Raw genomic sequence first — 18,898 nt, forward strand, 5'->3', positions numbered from 1 at the left:
AAGCTATTCAACAGACTTCCCATTTTATTTTCAAAATATACCAGTATCAATAGTACTTGGAATTATCTTGTATGAATCCAGCTGTTTGGAAGCAGGGAAAGTACAGGTTTTTCACCTTGCCCAGAGATTTGACTGTAAACAACCTGAGGGATTGTGAATAAACCTAAACCATTGCATAGTAGGTGTGCAGTTCTCATTGAATTTCCCTCAAAAAAATAATAGTACTCCAACTTGCAACTTCCTTTGGCTCTCCATAAATTAACATATTGGTTAGCTCATCCTGGTATTATTTGTATGTTAAATTAAGGCCTGATGGCTTGATTTTTTTTTCATTTCAGATATTTTGATGGCATGACAAATCGGATGGAAGAAAAGAGAACATACTATGTAATTAAATCCCAGGTCAGACCTGCTTTTGGAATACATTCACAGTAAGATGTATGGATCTCTTTGTTCCTTATTCATATATATAGATCATGAAACTTGACTAAGGCAACCTTCTTATCTTCCATCCATCTATGGCGAACTACAGCCATGCAGCTGACAACATTTTGCAAAATCTTTCCCCTTTAACAGCATTTTTGAAATTGACTTCTCTGGGATTCATCATAGGAGTAAGTGTAGTGGGGAACCTCCTGATCTCCATTTTGCTCATTAAAGACAAGTCCTTACATAGAGCTCCTTATTACTTCCTCTTGGATCTTTGCTGCTCAGATATCCTCAGATCTGCAATTTGTTTCCCATTTGTTTTTACTTCTGTGAAAAATGGATCATCTTGGACGTATGGGACCCTCACTTGCAAAGTGATTGCCTTCTTGGGTGTTTTGTCCTGTTTCCACACAGCTTTCATGCTGTTCTGCATAAGCGTCACCAGATACTTAGCCATTGCCCACCACCGCTTTTATACAAAAAGACTGTCCTTTTGGACTTGTTTAGCAGTGATTTGTATGGTGTGGACCCTATCTGTAGCTATGGCTTTCCCTCCAGTATTGGATGTGGGCACATATTCATTTATTAGGGAGGAAGACCAGTGTACCTTTCAGCATCGTTCCTTTAGAGCCAATGATTCGCTGGGATTCATGCTGCTTCTTGCTCTCATCCTTCTAGCCACACAGCTTGTCTACCTCAAGCTGATCTTTTTTGTTCATGATCGTAGGAAAATGAAGCCCGTTCAGTTTGTTGCTGCGGTGAGCCAGAACTGGACATTTCATGGTCCTGGAGCCAGTGGTCAAGCAGCTGCAAATTGGCTGGCCGGATTTGGAAGGGGCCCCACACCACCTACCTTGCTTGGGATCCGGCAAAATGCTAACACCACAAGTAGGAGAAGGCTACTTGTGTTGGATGAATTCAAAATGGAAAAACGAATCAGTAGAATGTTCTATATAATGACATTCCTCTTTCTCACCTTGTGGGGGCCCTATCTGGTTGCCTGTTACTGGAGAGTTTTTACAAGAGGCCCTGTGGTTCCTGGGGGATTTCTAACAGCCGCTGTTTGGATGAGTTTTGCCCAAGCTGGAATCAATCCTTTTGTGTGCATTTTCTCCAACAGAGAGCTGAGGCGCTGCTTCAGCACAACCCTTCTTTACTGCAGAAAATCCAGGTTACCAAGGGAACCTTACTGTGTTATATGAGGGAGCATCTGTAAAATCTTTAGTCTTGTGAAAACACTACCCTTCTCTACTAGGCAATTGTGGGGTTACTGTTGCCCTGTCTAGAGGAGAAGAAGATGATGAGAAGGAAGAGAACAGCATTAAAGGGGGAATGTCAGCAATTGTAAGGATTTGGGCAACAATATTCTGCCATTTTTGCAATAGCTTATCAATAAATCCTATTTTGAAATCTAAACTTATTCCTGCTGACCATTCGGGGAGGTTTGTAATTAAGAATAAAGGACTGAGCCATTGTCCTAAATTGCTTTGATATGGTTGAAATCTAGGTAATGAGTCAGAGAGTAGCAGGTGCTAAATATATCAGCACTAAATGCTGTATATATACCATGACGTAAAGTAAGACTATCAAAAAAGGTTAGCATTGGACAACTGAAACAGTTAAGTTTGACATAAGGTTAATATGTTGTTAAAACTAATTTTAGGCACTGGATGACCTTTCAACCATTTCATATAATTATTATTTTTTGAAGACTAAAATCTAGGGACTGACTGAAGTCCTGTAGTTGATGGGAAATGATGTGCCATGTAGTGCTGAATTTTCATCCTTTGTTAGTTTAGAGGAACATTCCAAAGCAGTTCTGTTTTCTAGGTTTTTCCTCCTTCCCCTTTTTGTTTAAATTAAAGACTTTTAATGTTCTTTGAGTATATTCTTTTTTGTTTAAAATTCCTTCATTTTGAAAGAAATATTACATGCATATAATTGTATTCTCTGTTAGTTTGTTTCCTTTATCTTTTTTAAAAATGTAATTTGAATTAATACTGATTATATTTTCAAAAGCTAGATATTAGTCAGATAGGCAACATTAATGAGATTATCCAATTGTAATGTCAAAAAGTAATCCTTACATGGAATATACCACATGTTGCCTTAAGGGATTATCTAGTATCTTCCATTTTGTTCAGCATTTTAGCAGATAAGTAAAGAAAAATAAATCGGTCACTCTAGTCTGTCATTTGGGAATGCATGAAAGATCACTTAAATCCTATTTTTATTCCCATGATTCTCCCAGATCAGTATGCCTATTGGTAGGATATGATTTTTTCCCCCTCTCTAAGTGTGTTGCCCATTCTAGTTTGTTCTGAGAAACACAGTTAGTCTATGTGTGTTTATATTTTTAAGCTGTCATGGGAAGACCTCAGCCTTAGTAACATACCTTGCACAATGTGTAAAGCATTTATTCTACTGAAGGCACAGTCTTGTTGATACTTTCTGCACATTTTTGTTGTATTAATTGTTTCAAATTATTTCAATTTTAACTTGTGAAAGCATATAATATGATTTCTAGTACCTTACAAAGACATTTGAGTCTGTGAGTCTTTCCTTTTTTAAGATACAGATGTGTGGATTTCAATATAAAGTTGCATTTGCCAAAATTGATTTGTGTAGCCTGTTAATTTTCCTTGGAATAAAATTTTACATTTTTCCACTTTTACAACCATCCTTTCATTATGATTATTAGTAATATTTTATTAAGTGAGCATGAAATATTAAGAATGTAGCCATTCTGGATTATTGTTCTTTGAAGTTACTGTATTCCCAACCTGTAAAATGCAAGGATAATGGGGACCAGAGAATTGATAAATGATATTCTTGATAATAGCACTCTTTGTAGTTATCATAATTATCCTATTATCATTTGAATATGTCAGTTCTACTTAGTACTACATGGTATTTAAAATCTAACACAGAGAACAATTTTTAATGCAGTAATTTAGTGAATCAAAAATTTGGCCAAAAGTTTTAACTTCTGTGAACAAGGACTTGATCCAACAAATATAATAATTATTAAATATTGTCCCTTATATTTCGCTGTAGTTCTATAACTCATAATTAGTTATCCCAAAATATTTTGGGTTATGCTAATATTTGAAGTGCAATATATACATAACTAGATAGCTCAGGCATAATATCACATATAATCAAATAATACAGTTACAGATTAGGGACTAAACATTGAATGCCTAAATACATGTAACTAGCTCCACTAAATGATCTCATTTATACTTCATCATGTTGATGGTTCAAGGGCTAAATTTAGCAGGTAGTGTTAAACACTGCAATACTCAATCTTCATGAATGCAAAAACATTTCATGTCATAATCCCCAAAAGATGATGTGCATGAAGTTTCAAAGTGCCATCTTATTGCCTGAACCTCATAATATAGTTCAATTAGAGTACTGAGGTACATATCTGATCAAGTCTAATTCCAATAGTATTAGTATTATTTATTTATTTATTTGCATCCTGCCTTTATTAGTTTTACAAATAACTCAAGGTGGTGAACATATCCAACACACCTTCCTCTTTCTATTTTCCCCACAATAAACTTGTGAGGTGGGCTGGGCTGAGAAAGAATGACTGACCATTACTAACCCAGCTGGCTTTCATAGCTAAGGCAGGACTTGAACTTGCGGACTCCTGTTTTCTAACTTGGGGCCAAACTGGCTTTCTTATAGTTCCTAAACATTTTTGCATTTTTTTTTTCCTACACAAGTATAGCAAAATTTTGGCTTATCTATTCAAATAACCACATGATTATGGATATGTCCATTGTACTGTGTATATTTACATGATTAAATACACGTGCAAAGGTTTGGAAAATCCCCTCATAATAGTACAAGTGATGTTGTGTATGGCTGTTCTACATGTATGGAACAAAACTTTTATGAATGATTATCTTCACTGGTTCATAAGTCAGTTTTCAAAATGTCTATCTCAAAGGGTAATTCTCAAGTAGAATTTTTTTGAGGAGCTAGCAGCATAGAAATAGTAATAAGGATACATTAATTTATTCTATTTAAGGCTGACTGCTATGATGAATTAGCCATTAAGTTCTGTACATTAATTACATTCCTAAGATATCATTGTCACATTTTAACAATTTAATAAAAGTACAGTACTTATTGTACATGCAAACAAATGCAGTGTTTTAAAGGCCAGAAATTTTTAAACTTTCTCTTATTCAGCAGATGGCACAAATCTGCTTATTCAGCAGATGGCACAAATTTAAAATTTTGATTATATCATTTGGAAATGTTACATGAATTTAAGTGCATGTGTAGATGACTATTATAATTCAGTGCACAAGCAGAGAGGAAATAATAGGCTTGCTTTATTGTAAATATGGCACTATAAGATCTTTATTTTTTTCTAAAAAGGATGTATACCACTGAAATGACACATTTTATACCAGTCTGGCATTAATATTAGATTTTGAATGTCAGCATCTTTGTCTCCCACTCCCATGCCAGGCACAGAATGGGAATGTGAGATCATAATTTTATGAATTAAACTATAGAAAAAGGACATAAACATGTAGCTTTGGACTCTGGACCTAGTTATGCAAAGAATGCAATGTTGTCTCCAAAGGAAGTTCTCTATGGCAGTGTTTCTCAACCTGGACGTCTTCAATTCCCAGAATTCCCTAGGCAGCAAGACTGGCTGGGGAATTCTGGGAGTTAAAGTCCACACCTGGTTTGGGAATTCTGGGAGTTAAAGTCCACATCTCGGAAACCAGTCCACGTTGAGAAACACTGCTCTATGGGAATATACCATCCAAATCATATGATGCAGCTCTCCCCCCAAAAGAAAAAGAGCACTTTGGATTAGATGTGAGGAATTAGGCATTTGAAACATTTTCTTGTGTAAAAATGCTCTTGCTTACAAGAATTAACTTTCCTTGTTTAGAATTTTTGAATGAATAGTTCAGTTTAGGAACTCCAATGCATGGCCAGTGCACATTTCCATAAACTGTTAATATGCTTCATCTACTGAGAGTGCAAAGCAGGAATGAGAAGCTCTGCTTAAGTCTTGTCCCTACTCTCAGATAATGTGTGTGTGTGTGTGTGTGTGTGTATGTATATAATGAAAAATCTCTGACTTAATGAAAATATAGTATAATCCTGTTGAAATACAGTTTCTCATTCTGCTTTCTTATTTTTTATGGTTTTCCTTTATACAAAATATAATCAACTAATTTCTCTTTGCATAATTTAACCTTCCTTTAATAGTCCAGACACTTGCTTCTAGCATAGTATTGTAGGACAGACTTATACAACCCTACCTGCCACATATAGTAGACTGTAGAATCTCTAACCCATAGCTTTCAGGCCTAACTCATCTGAAGTTACCCTTCAGAATGTTGTCTGGTAACTCCTAAGAGGCAATTTGCAGTTTTGAAAAACCTTAGAGTGAACGATGCTTTTATTTATTTTACTTATGTCAGACCTACAAAACATATCCCTGCCCATTTTCCAGTTAAATATGATCAGTCAACTGACAGAGAGTGCCATCTTGGTATAGCAATAGCTTTTAGACTTATATACCATTTTATACTGCTTTACAGCGCTCTCTAAGCAATTTACAGAGTCAGCATATTGCCCTCAACAATCTGGGTCCTCATTTTACTGACCTCGGAAGGATGGAGGGCTGAGTCAACCTTGAGCCAGCAAGACTCGGAAGTGCTGGCAGCCAGCAGAATTAGCCTGCAATACTGCATACTATCACTATGGTATATGCTGTTACTGTTGGTGTTTCAATTCAGTTAACTTGGCTTTTAACAAATTAAATAATGAACTTTATAGATTTCAAAGCATCTATGAAAATCCATTTTCTTGAAATTCTGGATGTGGACATTTAGCTGAAATAATATAAATTGATAAAAGAGCCTACTGTTAATACAAATTTTAAACTATTTTTTCCCAATATACAAGTGCTTCAGACTTTTTTTCCTTTAACAAATCTGCAACCAGAATACAAATAACAGGCCCAAATAATGATTTCAGTTGACAATTATAAATTTAATTTTCTTATGATTCATATTGAGATGGTTGAAAAAGCATTAAAATGCTTAACCTTGATAGGCGTATTTTTTGCTACCTTTGAGTGGAATCAAAAATCAAGAGATCAAAAACCATCTTTGAGTTTCCTGTTCATTAAATTTGGAGCATGTGAGAACATCTCTTTGATCTATATAGTAGGGAACAAAGATGCTAAGACCTAGTGATTAATTGTAGAAAACTTTAATTAACATTACAGTTGTGCTTGATTAATCAATTAAGCCTATTTTAATTGTTCATCTAAAAGTATGACTTCTTCCTACAAATATGTTATCACAGATCACAGTTATGTTCAGCATATGGCAGTGCAAAGAGATATGAAGTTTTCCAGTCATATGCTCTGGGAAATCCTATTATAATACTAAAAAAGGTATAAGAGCAAATGGCAGCATCAACAGCTTCCATGAGTAGAGTTGTCAAAAGGAGATGGCCTTTCACCAGAATTCTAATGAGTTGCTTATTCCTTAAGATAGAACTGAAATGCACAACCTGCACTGAAGAAAGCGCAAAGTCCACTGTAGAAATATGCTCTTGGATGTAATGATATAAAGACATTGGGAAATGGTGAACAAGCAATGCAATGAAGTTGAGCTTTAGTTCCTGAACTGAACTGAATTGGACTGCCACGTCTGTTTGAAGAATAAGGAATTTAAATATACTGAACTGAGTTACATCTTCCCCTTTTTTTTGAATATTGGCTTATCCATATTATTACTTATTCCCTTTCTTTTTTGCCATTGATAGGGCCTATTTACTATATTCTCTATATTTTTCTTTTTATATCTTATATAATAACAACATATTTAACCCCTACTTTAATAAACTTAGATTTGATTATTTATTTTTATAAAGGAAATAATTCTTCCATAAATTTATAAATTAAGCGATTAAAAATAATTACTTTACTAATATATTAATCAATTAGTTTTTGATTGGTATTATGGTTGAGATTTAGTATTGAATTGTGTGTATGGATAATTAATTGATTAATTGGCATAATTTGATAAGTTTTGATATAACTGTTTACAGGAATATTTATAAGTGAATATTGGTTAAATATTAGGGGTTTAAAAAGAAATTGGGTGATTAGGATAATATTGAGAGTACGAGGTGCTTGGGGAGGAGTCTTGGAGATTGGGTAAGTGTAGGCTATTTTGGAAGAGCACCAAAGAATAACGGAAATGGCGACCATAACAACTTTTGCCAAGAAGAAGACCATAGTGCCTGTGCCCACACAATCCCCATCAATTACACCCCTGACAGCTCGCAAATTTTCGGATGAGACAGTGACAGGGAATAAAGACGCTTTATCTATACAGGGAGTTCAGGATATGTTCAAGTCACTTCAAGACTTAATGTTGAAAAATCAGGAAACTACAGCTATAGGATTTGAAGAGTTAAAGCAGGAAATGAAGGCTGAGATGGGTAACCAGATGGAAGGTTTAAAGGGAGAAATAAGGAGTATACATACGAAGCTCCAGGAAATGCAGACAATGGTAGTGAGTCAAGAGGAACAGATACAGGTGGTGGAAACGAGAATGGATAAGACAGATGTAAAAGTGGAAAGTATGGAACACCGGCTGGTGATAGCTAACAAACGCCTGGAGGATGAAATAATTGCCCTTGAATTAGATAAATCTGCCTTCTTCCTACATTTACAAAACATTGAACAGGACCGAGAGGAGCAGTTGGAAACTATTGTGACAGAGATTTTGGCTGGAGTGCTTGAGGTGAACCCACAAGAGATGTTGAGGGATATAGATGACGTATTTCGGGTTTACACTAGTTATGCACGTCGAAACAAACTCCCGAGAGAGATACATGTCCGACTGAATAAAACATCAGTGTGGGAGCAGGTCCTAAGGAAAGCAAGAGAGAAGACTATATCCTTTAAAGGAAGATCGGTAATTATTCTTAAGCAGCTACCAAGAAGAGTAAGAGATCAGAGGAAAAAATATGATTTCCTAACAAGTCAGTTTAGGAAATTTGACATTCACTACTGATGGCTGATTCCAGAAGGATTGGCTTTATATGGCAGGACAAGAGATATCATATTGATAACTTACAGGATGCCCATGTTTGTTTTGAATTTCAGTTCAATCAGGAGAGTGAGGAGGAGTTAGAAGGCAAAAGCCAGGAAGAAGTCCAATTGGATTTCAAGGGGAGAAGTGGAGGATTAAAAGAAAAGAAGACTATAGATAAGGAAGATGCTGGGGAATTGGGAGGCTCGGGCCCTCAAATGGAGACATGGTTAGCAAAAAAAATAAAGAATACAGCGAAGCAGTGACATTCAGGAAGAGGTTCGCCTTTTTTCTGTCAATATTAACAGTCTTAATGCTCCTATTAGGAGGAAAAAACCTTGGTCCAAACTTTGTAAATTAAAATATGATATAATTTGTATCCAGGAAGTCCATATCATTAAAAGTCAACAGAATGTACTAGCGTGTCCAAAATTGGGGGAAGTTTTTGTGTCCCTGGCAGAACAAAAGAAAAGGGGAGTAGTGATTTACGTCTGGCGAAATATTGAGGCCCACTGGGTGTATTCATATACAGAAGGTAGAGTAGTGATGGTAGAACTTTGATTGGCTCAGAAGAAGATCTTATTGGTGAATGTTTATGCACCAAATTGTAATCAGTGTGCCTTTTTTCAAGGTTTATATAAAGTAATAGCAGGGTTAGAATACGAGCATATATGCATTGTAGGAGACTTCAATGCAATAGTAGATGTTGTTAAAGACTATAACCCGGGACAACATTTACTTAAAGGGGTAAAAAGAACATTGCCTAAGGTGTGGGGTCAAGTGAGGGAGGAGTTAGGTATATGTGTGGCGAGATTTTCACAGGGAAGAGAGGCAATATACTTATTTCTCCCCCAGGCATCAAACATGGACCTGAATTGATATGATATGGGCATCCCATGAATTGAAAGAGATGGTTAGGGAAATAGAGATTACGACTAATGACTGGGCAGATCACAGCCCATTAGTTTTGGTTTGGAAAGGAGAAAAGAAGAGGTATAGATGGACAATGAGAGCAGCTCTTTTAAAAGAAGAACAATTCAAAAACCTGTTGAACCAGGAAATGGGATACTTTTTGAGGAGAATAGAAGGGAAGATACACCAATTCAAATTATATGGGACACTCCGAAAGCAGTGATTCGAGGGATAGCAATTAAGTATTTGGCACATAAGTGGAAGAAAGAGAGGGTTAAGAGATTGAAGTTGATGGGAATGTTGACAGAGGCCGAGGAGGCTCTTCAAACAGACCCATCTTCAGTAATAGTGAGGGAGAGAAAAGATATTACGCGACATGAGATTTCCCTCCTGGATCAACGTGAATTAGCAGAGAAAATTCAAAGGAATAAACAATTTTTTTTGAACATGCCCAGAAGGCTGGAAAATGGTTGTCCTATAGGCTTAGGAAGCAAGCAATTGCGAGAAAAATAGAACGGTTACAGGATGGGATGGGAAATATGGTGGGATCAAATGAACAAAAGAAAAAGGTGATTCAGGAATTCTTTACCGCATTGTATAAGAAAGACCCAATTTTAGAAGAAAGGATTGGAAGTTACTTAGAAAGGGTGGACTTACAGGAGGTTACTGAGAATGTAAAACAAATTTTGAATTCAGAGATCTCAGAAGGGGAAATAAAGGAGGCAATTAAGAAACAATTGAATGGGAAAACCCCGGGAACAGATGGACTCCCAGCGGAATTATATAAAGAGATGTTGGGAACGTTTAGTGGCCATTTAAAAGATTTATTTAATGAGGTTTTGAGTGAAGGGAAAATACCCCAGTCATGGACAGAGGCTTATATATCTTTGATCCCAAAGGAAGATTCAGATCATACCTTGGTTAAAAATTATAGACCCATTTCGCTATTGAATGCAGATTATAAAATTTTTCCTCAATTCAGGCGGGCAGGCTTAAAGTATTCTTAAGAGAATTTATACATTCAGATCAGAATGGGTTTCTTCCAAATCGGAAAATAAGAGATAATTTGAGAATAGTGATGAATACGTTGGAATATTATGAGATGCACCCTAGCAAACAGTTGGCAATGATGTTTCTTGACGCTCAGAAAGCATTTGACATGGTTAGTTGGGAATTTTTAATATGTCAGATGATTAAAATGGGATTTGGACCAAATTTTGTAAGAGCTATACAAACAATTTACACTACGCAATCTGCCCGAGTATTATTCAATGGTGAAATGACTAGGAAAATTGATATATAAAAAAGTACGAGACAGGGATGCCCCCTTTCACCTCTACTGTTTATTTTGACTTTAGAACCACTATTGATTATAATTAGGCAAAATAATAATTTTAAAGGATTAAAAGTAAATGATCAGCAATATAAGCTTCAAGCTTTTGCTGATGACTTAGTTTTTATTTTGGAAGACCCATTGGAATCAGGCCCTAAATTATTGGAGGAAATTAGTGCCTTTGGAGAAGTAGCAGGTTTAAAGATTAATCGAGATAAAACTAAATTTTTGGTAAAGAATATCGGAACTGAATCCAAGGTACAATTACAAGAGGTGATGGGGATCCAAATAGTTAAAAAAGTTAAATATTTAGGTATTTGGTTATCTTCAAGGTGTCCATCTATAAAGGAGTTAAATTATCAAAAATTGATGACCGAGATGGAGAAGAAATTAGACAGCTGGAAAAACATTCAACTCTCAATCCTAGGACGAATCGCAGTGATTAAGACTCATATTTTGCCAAAGTGGTTATACCTATTCCAAACTGCTCCTGTAAAACTAGGTAAGAATTTTTTTAAAAAACTAGAACAGATAGTTGGTAAATTCATATGGAATAATCGAAAGCCACGTATTAAAAGGAGAACGCTGCAGGAGCACAAAACAAGGGGAGGACTGGGGCTCCCACATTGGGAGCTGTATTACCATGCCTCTGCCTTGGCTTGGATTAGGGACTGGGTTGTGTTATCTAGAAGGAGGGTGTTTATATACTGCCCCGAGTCCCTCGGGAGAAGGGCGGTATATAAAAACAAACAAATAAATAAATAAATAAATAAATAAACTATTGAAGGATATAATTTAACGCAGGGATGGCATGCCTATCTCTGGCCAAGAAAGGATAGTCAATATAAAGTTTTCTCTAATTATTATATTAGGGATGTATTGATAAACTCTTGGCGTATGGTGAGAGGGTGGATCTATACAAAGATAACTGGCTGGTTGGCTTCCGGGTGGCAAGGCTCCGCCGCAGGCAGCCATTCTGGTTGTCAGCCCCGTCGTCTCCGTAGAGCTGCCGAAAACAGGGTCGATCAGCTGTTTTGATGGCTCAGAAGCCCGCTCCTTGGGAGAAGAGGAGGGGGTGAGCGCCCAGGTAGGGGTAGAGCTCTCCGGGGCCGCCAGAGTTAAAATTCTGGCGGCTGAAGGATTGAGCCCCCCAAAGCCTGAGTTTGCTCCGGACTGCGGGGCGCCTCTGCTCCGGGCTTTTGGAGCAGAGCAGGGCGTCAGCAACCATCCCTGCCAGCAAGAGAGAACTTTAGAGAACTTGGATGCAGGCAGAGCGATACAGGAGAATCAGGTGAAAGTGAATTTATGATCTTTAACTCGGTGGACTTTGTGGAGTTTGATGAAAGTGAAAGTGCGTAGCAGGCAATAGTGGGTGAAAATGGCTGCCAAATCTTCAAAAGTTCCTAGAAGTGCGGGGGCTTCTCCGGTGCAGCAATCTTCGTTACAAGCCTTAATGCCCCCCCTCTGCACCTGCACCTGCACCTGTACCAACTTTTACAGTTAAAGATTTGCAGGATGTTTTGCAAGAGGCTTTGAAAAAGCAATCTCAACAACTAGTTGATCTTATGGATGAGAGGTTTACTGAAATGAGGGCAGACATCTTACTTGCATTTCAAGGCATGGCTGTATGCATAGAGTGCCTGGACGAGAGAGTGGAAGATCTCAGCCAAAATAATATCAGATTAGATGCAAAAATGACAGAGACTGAAAATGTGGTGGATAAAATTGACGACGATTTGACCTTGGTACAGTACCAAGAGATGGAGTTCACTGTGAGAATTAGAGGCTTAAAAGAGGATCCTAAAGAAAATTTGAAAAAAATAGTTTCAGAGGCTTTGGAAGGTGTTTTGGAGCGACCAGCAGAAGCAATTATGGAGGATATAGACAAATTTTTCCATATTAATTCGTGGATTGCAAGACAAAGGAAATTAACCAGAGATGTGGTGGTTTATTTTACAAAGAGAGCAATTAGAAATGAGGTTATTCAAGCCTTTTACAATAATAAATTTGCAATTGCTGAACAAGAAGTTCTGATTTTAAAAGAGATCCCTCCAAGAATCCTAAGGAGAAGGAAGGAATTTGCTTTTCTGGCACAAGAATTAAGAAGACGTGATATTAAGTTCAGATGGGAGATACCAGTGGGTATGGTGGTGATGCATGAAGGCACGAGACATCGTCTTCTTACAGTGCTGCAGGCACGTGATTTTTATACCAATGTTTTAAAAGCAGTCCCCATACCACTTTTGGAATCTATAAACAAGAATGGTGAGGGAGAGTGTCAATCACGCAGTGAGAATCTACAAGGTGCTGAAGGAACAACGCAGATAAAAGAGAAAGCTACAGGAGTGGATCAAATTTCAGTATCATCGGAGGAGGTTAGAGACCAGAGAATGACACGTGCTGCTTCCAGACGAATGAGACGAGAGCAAGAACAAAAACAGCAGAAAGTCATGATGGCACCTCCAAAACTTACTTATAGTGAAACTGTGGGAGGAGCGCGACCTAAGAGAGTGCAGGTGATTTTGGAAGAAGCGCTCCAAAAGCTTCAGGTCGCGAAAGATGGTGACAAAGTTTCTAACCTGGAATGTTAATGGCTTAAATTCACCACAGAAGAGAAAGAAAGTTTTCCAATATTTAAAACAATTTAAGAATGATGTTATTTGTTTACAAGAAACACATATTAGAGTTACGGATCAAAAGTATTTGTTAAACTCAAGGCTGGGTACACAATTTATTGCTTCCACAATGGATAAGAAAAATGGAGTGGTTGTTTATGTTAAGAATACCTTGACAGCGGCTTTAATTGAAGCAGATAAACAAGGAAGATATGTTATAATTGAACTGTTAATAGAAGGCAAGAAAACGCTTCTGGTTGGATTATATGCTCCTAATCAACAACAAGCAGACTTTTATAGTTTATTACACAGCAAGATTACTCAGTGGGATTATAAATCTTGTATTTTTATGGGGGACTGGAATGGCGTTTTGGATGTACAAATGGACAAAGGGGATCTTTTTAAAAGTACCCCAAGTCATGCTAAACTGCCTAAATCTTTTTTTGAGATGAAGGACGATTTGGAATTGCGAGATATCTGGAGAGAAAGAAATTTGCAAGAAAAGGACTATACTTTTTTCTCTGATAGACATCAATCTTTTTCATATTAATTACTAATGATTTCTTTTCTAGGATTAAGAAGATTAAGATTTGTCCAAGAACTATGTCTGATCATAGTCCAGTATGGTTAGAGATAGAAAAAGATAATAGGGATAGGCGCTCCTGGCGTTTAAATGAAAATTTGTTTAGAAATCAGGAAAATGTGGAAGAGTGTAAAAAACAGATGAAGGATTTTTTTAAAATTAATATGCATAAAGGTACTTCTATTGAAATGGTTTGGGACGCTAGTAAAGCTTATATGAGATGTGCATTAATATATTTGAACAACAAATATAGACGTAACTTGGAATTTAGGAGGAAAGAATTAGAGAATGAAATTAGGGAAAAAGAAAAGGCTTTAATTTTGAACCCATTGGATGGGAAGACTAAAGAGGTAATTAATTTATTAAGGGGACAGAGCTTCCGGTGGTGATGCGATGCTGAAGACAGCCATCTCTGGGCTGTCCGCTCCGCAGCTTTGTTGAATAACTGAAAAACAGCGCCGATCAGCTGTTTTGGTGATTCGGAAGCCCCCTCCCCGGGAGAAGAGGAGGGGGTGAGGCCCCAGGTAGCGGTTGAGCTCTCCGGGGCCGCCTGAGCTTTAAGTTTGGGCGGCTGAAGGATTGAGCCCCCCCGAAGCCTGGGTTTGCTCTGGGCTGTGCAGCGTCTCTGCTCTGTGATTTTTGGAGCAGAGCCAAGCGTTAGCAACCACCCCTGCCAGAAGGAAAGACTCTTGAGTATCAAGACGCAGGCAGAGCGGTACAGGAGGTCAAGGTGAAGTGGACTTTTATCTTTACTCTCTAGCTCAACGGATTTTATGGATTAAAAGTGAAAGTGCGCAACAAGTGAAAGTGGGGGAAGATGGCGACGAAAGCCTCTAAAGTTCTTCGGAGTGCGGGGGCTTCCCCGGTGCAACAGACTTCGTTGCAAGCTTTGCTCCCTCCCACACCTGCTCCGGCACTGACTCTTAAAGATTTACAGGATGCCTTTGAAAAGCAAACACAATTAATGTCAGATATGATGGAAAAGCTGGAGGAGAAAATGGAAGAGAAGCTGGAAGAGAGGTTTAGAGCAATGAGGGCAGACATCTTGTCTACAATTGAAAATGTGGTTGTATGTGTGCAAAGCTTGGATGAAAAAGTGGAGGATCTTAGTCAAAAGAACTCTATATTAGAAGTAAAAGTATTAGAGAATGAAAATATAAGGGATAAAATGGATGGAGACTTGAGTCTGGTCCAGTACCATCAGATGGAGTTTGCTATCAGAATCAGGGGCTTAAAAGAGAATCCTAAAGAAGATTTAAAGCAGCTGATCTCCGAGGCTTTGGAAATGATACTGGGCCAATCAGCAGCTGAAATTGAGGGAAGTATAGATAAAATCTTTCGTGTGAACTCCTGGATTGCAAGGCAGAGGAAGTTACCTAGAGATGTGGTTGTTTACTTTACAAAGAGAGCAATTAGGGATGAAGTTATTCAAGTTGCTTATGATACTAAGTTGGTGGTTGCTGAGCAAGAAGTTTTGGTTTTAAAAGAGATTCCTCCAAAGATTTTAAGGAGAAGGAAAGATTTTGCCTTCCTAGCACAGGAACTTAAGAAATGTGACATCAAGTTTAGATGGGAGATTCCAGTGGGCATGGTGGTGATGCATGAAGGTAAAAGTTACCGTCTGGTTACAGTGACTCAGGCACGTGATTTCTACAGCAAAGTTTTAAAAGCAACCCCTCTATCACTTCTGGAAGCTGTAAAGGGATATGGCGAGGGAAAGCCTCAAGATGCTGATGGAACACAGACAGAGGAGAATGGTGCTGGAGGGGATCAAATTACAGTTTCATCGGCAGCTGCTGGAGAGCAGAGGATGACGCGTGCCGCTTTAAGACGAGTGAGACAAGAGCAAGAACAAGATCAGCAGAAAGTTATGGAACCTCCAAAGCATACTTACAGTGAAGCTGTGGGAGGGGCGCGGCCTAAGGAAGTTACAGGGGTCCTGGCAGACATGCTTCAGAAGCTTCGGGATGCCAAGAATGGTGACTAAGTTCCTAACCTGGAATGTTAATGGATTAAATTCACCACAGAAGAGAAAGAAAGTTTTTCAATATTTAAAACAATTTAAGACTGACGTTATTTGCTTGCAAGAAACGCATATTAGGGTTATGGACCAGAAGTACTTGTTGAATTCAAGGTTGGGTACGCAATTTATTGCTTCTGCAATGAATAAGAAAAATGGAGTGGTTATTTATGTTAAGAATACTCTGACAGCGGAACTAATTGAAGTAGATAAGCAAGGAAGATATGTTATGATAGATTTGCTGTTAGAAGGCAAAAAAACGCTTTTAGTTGGACTGTATGCTCCAAATCAACAACAAGCTGACTTTTATAGTTCACTACATACAAAGATTACCCAGTTGGATTATAAATCTTTTATTTTTATGGGAGATTGGAATGGTGTCTTGGATGTACAGCTGGACAAATCGGGTTTTTTTAAACATGCTCCGAGTCATGCTAGACTGCCTAAATCTTTTTTTGAAATGAAGGATGATCTGGAATTACGAGACATTTGGCGTGAAACGCATTTACATGAAAAGGATTATACTTTTTTTTCTGATAGACACCAATCTTTTTCTAGGATTGATTTTATATTACTGACTAATGATTTTTTTCTCTAGGATTAAGAAGATAAAGATCTGTGCAAGAACTATATCTGACCATAGTCCAGTCTGGTTAGAGATCAATAAGGACAATAGAGATAGGCGCTCCTGGCGCGTAAATGAGAATTTGTTTAGAAATCAGAGAAATGTGGAAGAATGTAAAAAGCAGATAAAAGACTTTTTTGAAATTAATATGAACAAGGATACTTCTATGGACATGGTTTGGGATGCTAGCAAAGCTTATATGAGAGGGGTGTTAATATATATGAATAATAAATACAGACGTAATATGGAAATTAGGAGGAAAGAACTGGAGAATGAAATTAGGGAAAAAGAAAAGGCCCTAATTTTGAATCCATCGGATGTGAAGATTAAAGAGGTTATTAACTTGTTAAAAGGACAATTTGATAAGTTGATGGCTGATCAGGTGGCAACTAACTTACGGTTTGCTAGGCATAACACTTTTTGCAATGCCAATAAACCAGGTAGGTGGCTAGCCTACAGGTTAAGGAAAAAACAAAGGGCCTCTAACATAGATAAAATTGAATACAAAGGAAAGGTTGTGTTTCAACAGGATCTTATCAAGGAAGCCTTTGTGGATTTTTATTCTAAACTATATGTTAAGGAGAAGATTAATGAAACAGATATTGATGTATATTTGAAGAATGCTAGCATCCCGGTTCTTACACAGGAACAAAAGGAGGAGATTAATCAATTGATAACAGAAGAAGAAATTTTTATAGCAATTAAGGAATTGAAGTTGGATAAAGCGCCAGGTACGGATGGTCTGACGGCGGTCTACTACAAACATTTACAATTGGAGCTGATAAAGCCATTAAGGGAATTGTTTCAGACAATTCAGAAGGGGGGAAAGGTGCCTCCGTCTTGGAGAACTGCTTTTATTTCTTTGATTCCGAAGGAAGATCAAGATGCTACTCAAGTAAAAAACTACAGACCAATATCACTTTTAAATACAGACTACAAGATATTTGCTAAGGTATTAGCTAATAGATTGATGAGGGTTTTGCAACAGATGATTCATGGGGATCAAACCGGGTTTATTAGTGTTAGACAAATGAAAAATAATGTGAGGCATATAGTTGATGTGGTGGAGTTTTTGGAAAGGAACAACCAGATCCCTGCGGCGCTAATTTTCTTAGATGCTGAAAAAGCTTTTGATCAATTGAATTGGCAATTTTTGATGAAAGTTTTAGATAAAATGAATTTTGGGGATAAATTTTTACAACCAATTAGGGCATTATATCAAAAACAATCTGCCCGAATAATAGTTAACAATAGTCTGACTGAAGTATGCAATATTGAGAAGGGCACAAGACAAGGGTGTCCGTTATCACCTTTATTATTTGTTTTAACATTGGAGATATTATTGATAAAAATACGGAATTCAGAAAAAATTAAGGGTATTCAAATTAGAGATCAGGATTATAGATTGAGGGCGTTTGCAGACGATCTGGTTGTTACGGTGACTCAGCCAGAAAGCTCTGTTGTGGACCTGATGGAGATAATAATGCAATATGGGAAGGTTTCTGGATTTAAGGTTAATGTACAAAAAACAAAAATTTTGGCCAAAAATATGACAATACCGCAAAAGGCCCTTTTAGAAGGATTAACTGGATTTGAGATTGTTAAAAGGGTTAAATATTTGGGGGTGTATCTGTCACCCTCAAATGCAAAGTTATATAAAAATAATTATGAAAAGTTATGGGGGAAAATTCAAAAAGAATTGGAGAGTTGGGAAAAATTGCAATTGTCTTTACTGGGAAGAATTGCAGCAGTGAAAATGAATACCGATTCTTAAAGAATACCGATTCTTAAAAAAGATTCTAATTTGGAAGAATGGCAACGGGGTATCAATAAATTTGTGTGGGCAGGGAAAAGGCCACGAATTAAACTTAAGATTATGCAGGATACTCGTGAAAGAGGTGGTCTTAAAATGCCTAATCTTAAATTATATTATGAAGCTGCTGCATTGTCAGGAATAAGTGATTGGATTAATTTGACACAAGGGAGATTATTAAATCTTGAGGGCCACGACTTGTTATTTGGCTGGCATGCATATTTGTTGTATGATAAGAAGGTAGATAATGTTTTTAAAGTGCATATTTTAAGACAGGCATTGTTGAGAGTTTGGAAGAAGTATAGACATAAGTTAGACTGCAAGATGCCGTTGTGGGCAATCCCGAAACATGCAATAGAAAACATAAATGTAGGCTTCAAACATGATGTGACTACGTATAAGGAGATCTTAAGTTTGGAAAGGAACATCTGGTGTTTGAAGCCGTACAATCTCTTGCGAGATGAGA

At 37.3% G+C, this 18,898-nt stretch overlaps 1 protein-coding gene across 1 annotated transcript; it reads left to right on the plus strand.

Moving 5' to 3' along the window:
• Positions 1–518: 518 nt before the first annotated feature.
• Positions 519–1,631, plus strand: GPR85 (G protein-coupled receptor 85; the record flags this gene model as incomplete). Its single annotated transcript, XM_081330271.1, has 1 exon — positions 519–1,631. One exon carries the CDS (start codon positions 519–521, stop codon positions 1,629–1,631), a length of 1,113 nt encoding a protein of 370 aa, XP_081186397.1.
• Positions 1,632–18,898: the final 17,267 nt, after the last annotated feature.

This window comes from Vipera berus (assembly GCF_964194415.1).
Source record: "Vipera berus genome assembly, chromosome: 6".
NCBI lineage: Eukaryota > Metazoa > Chordata > Lepidosauria > Squamata > Viperidae > Vipera > Vipera berus.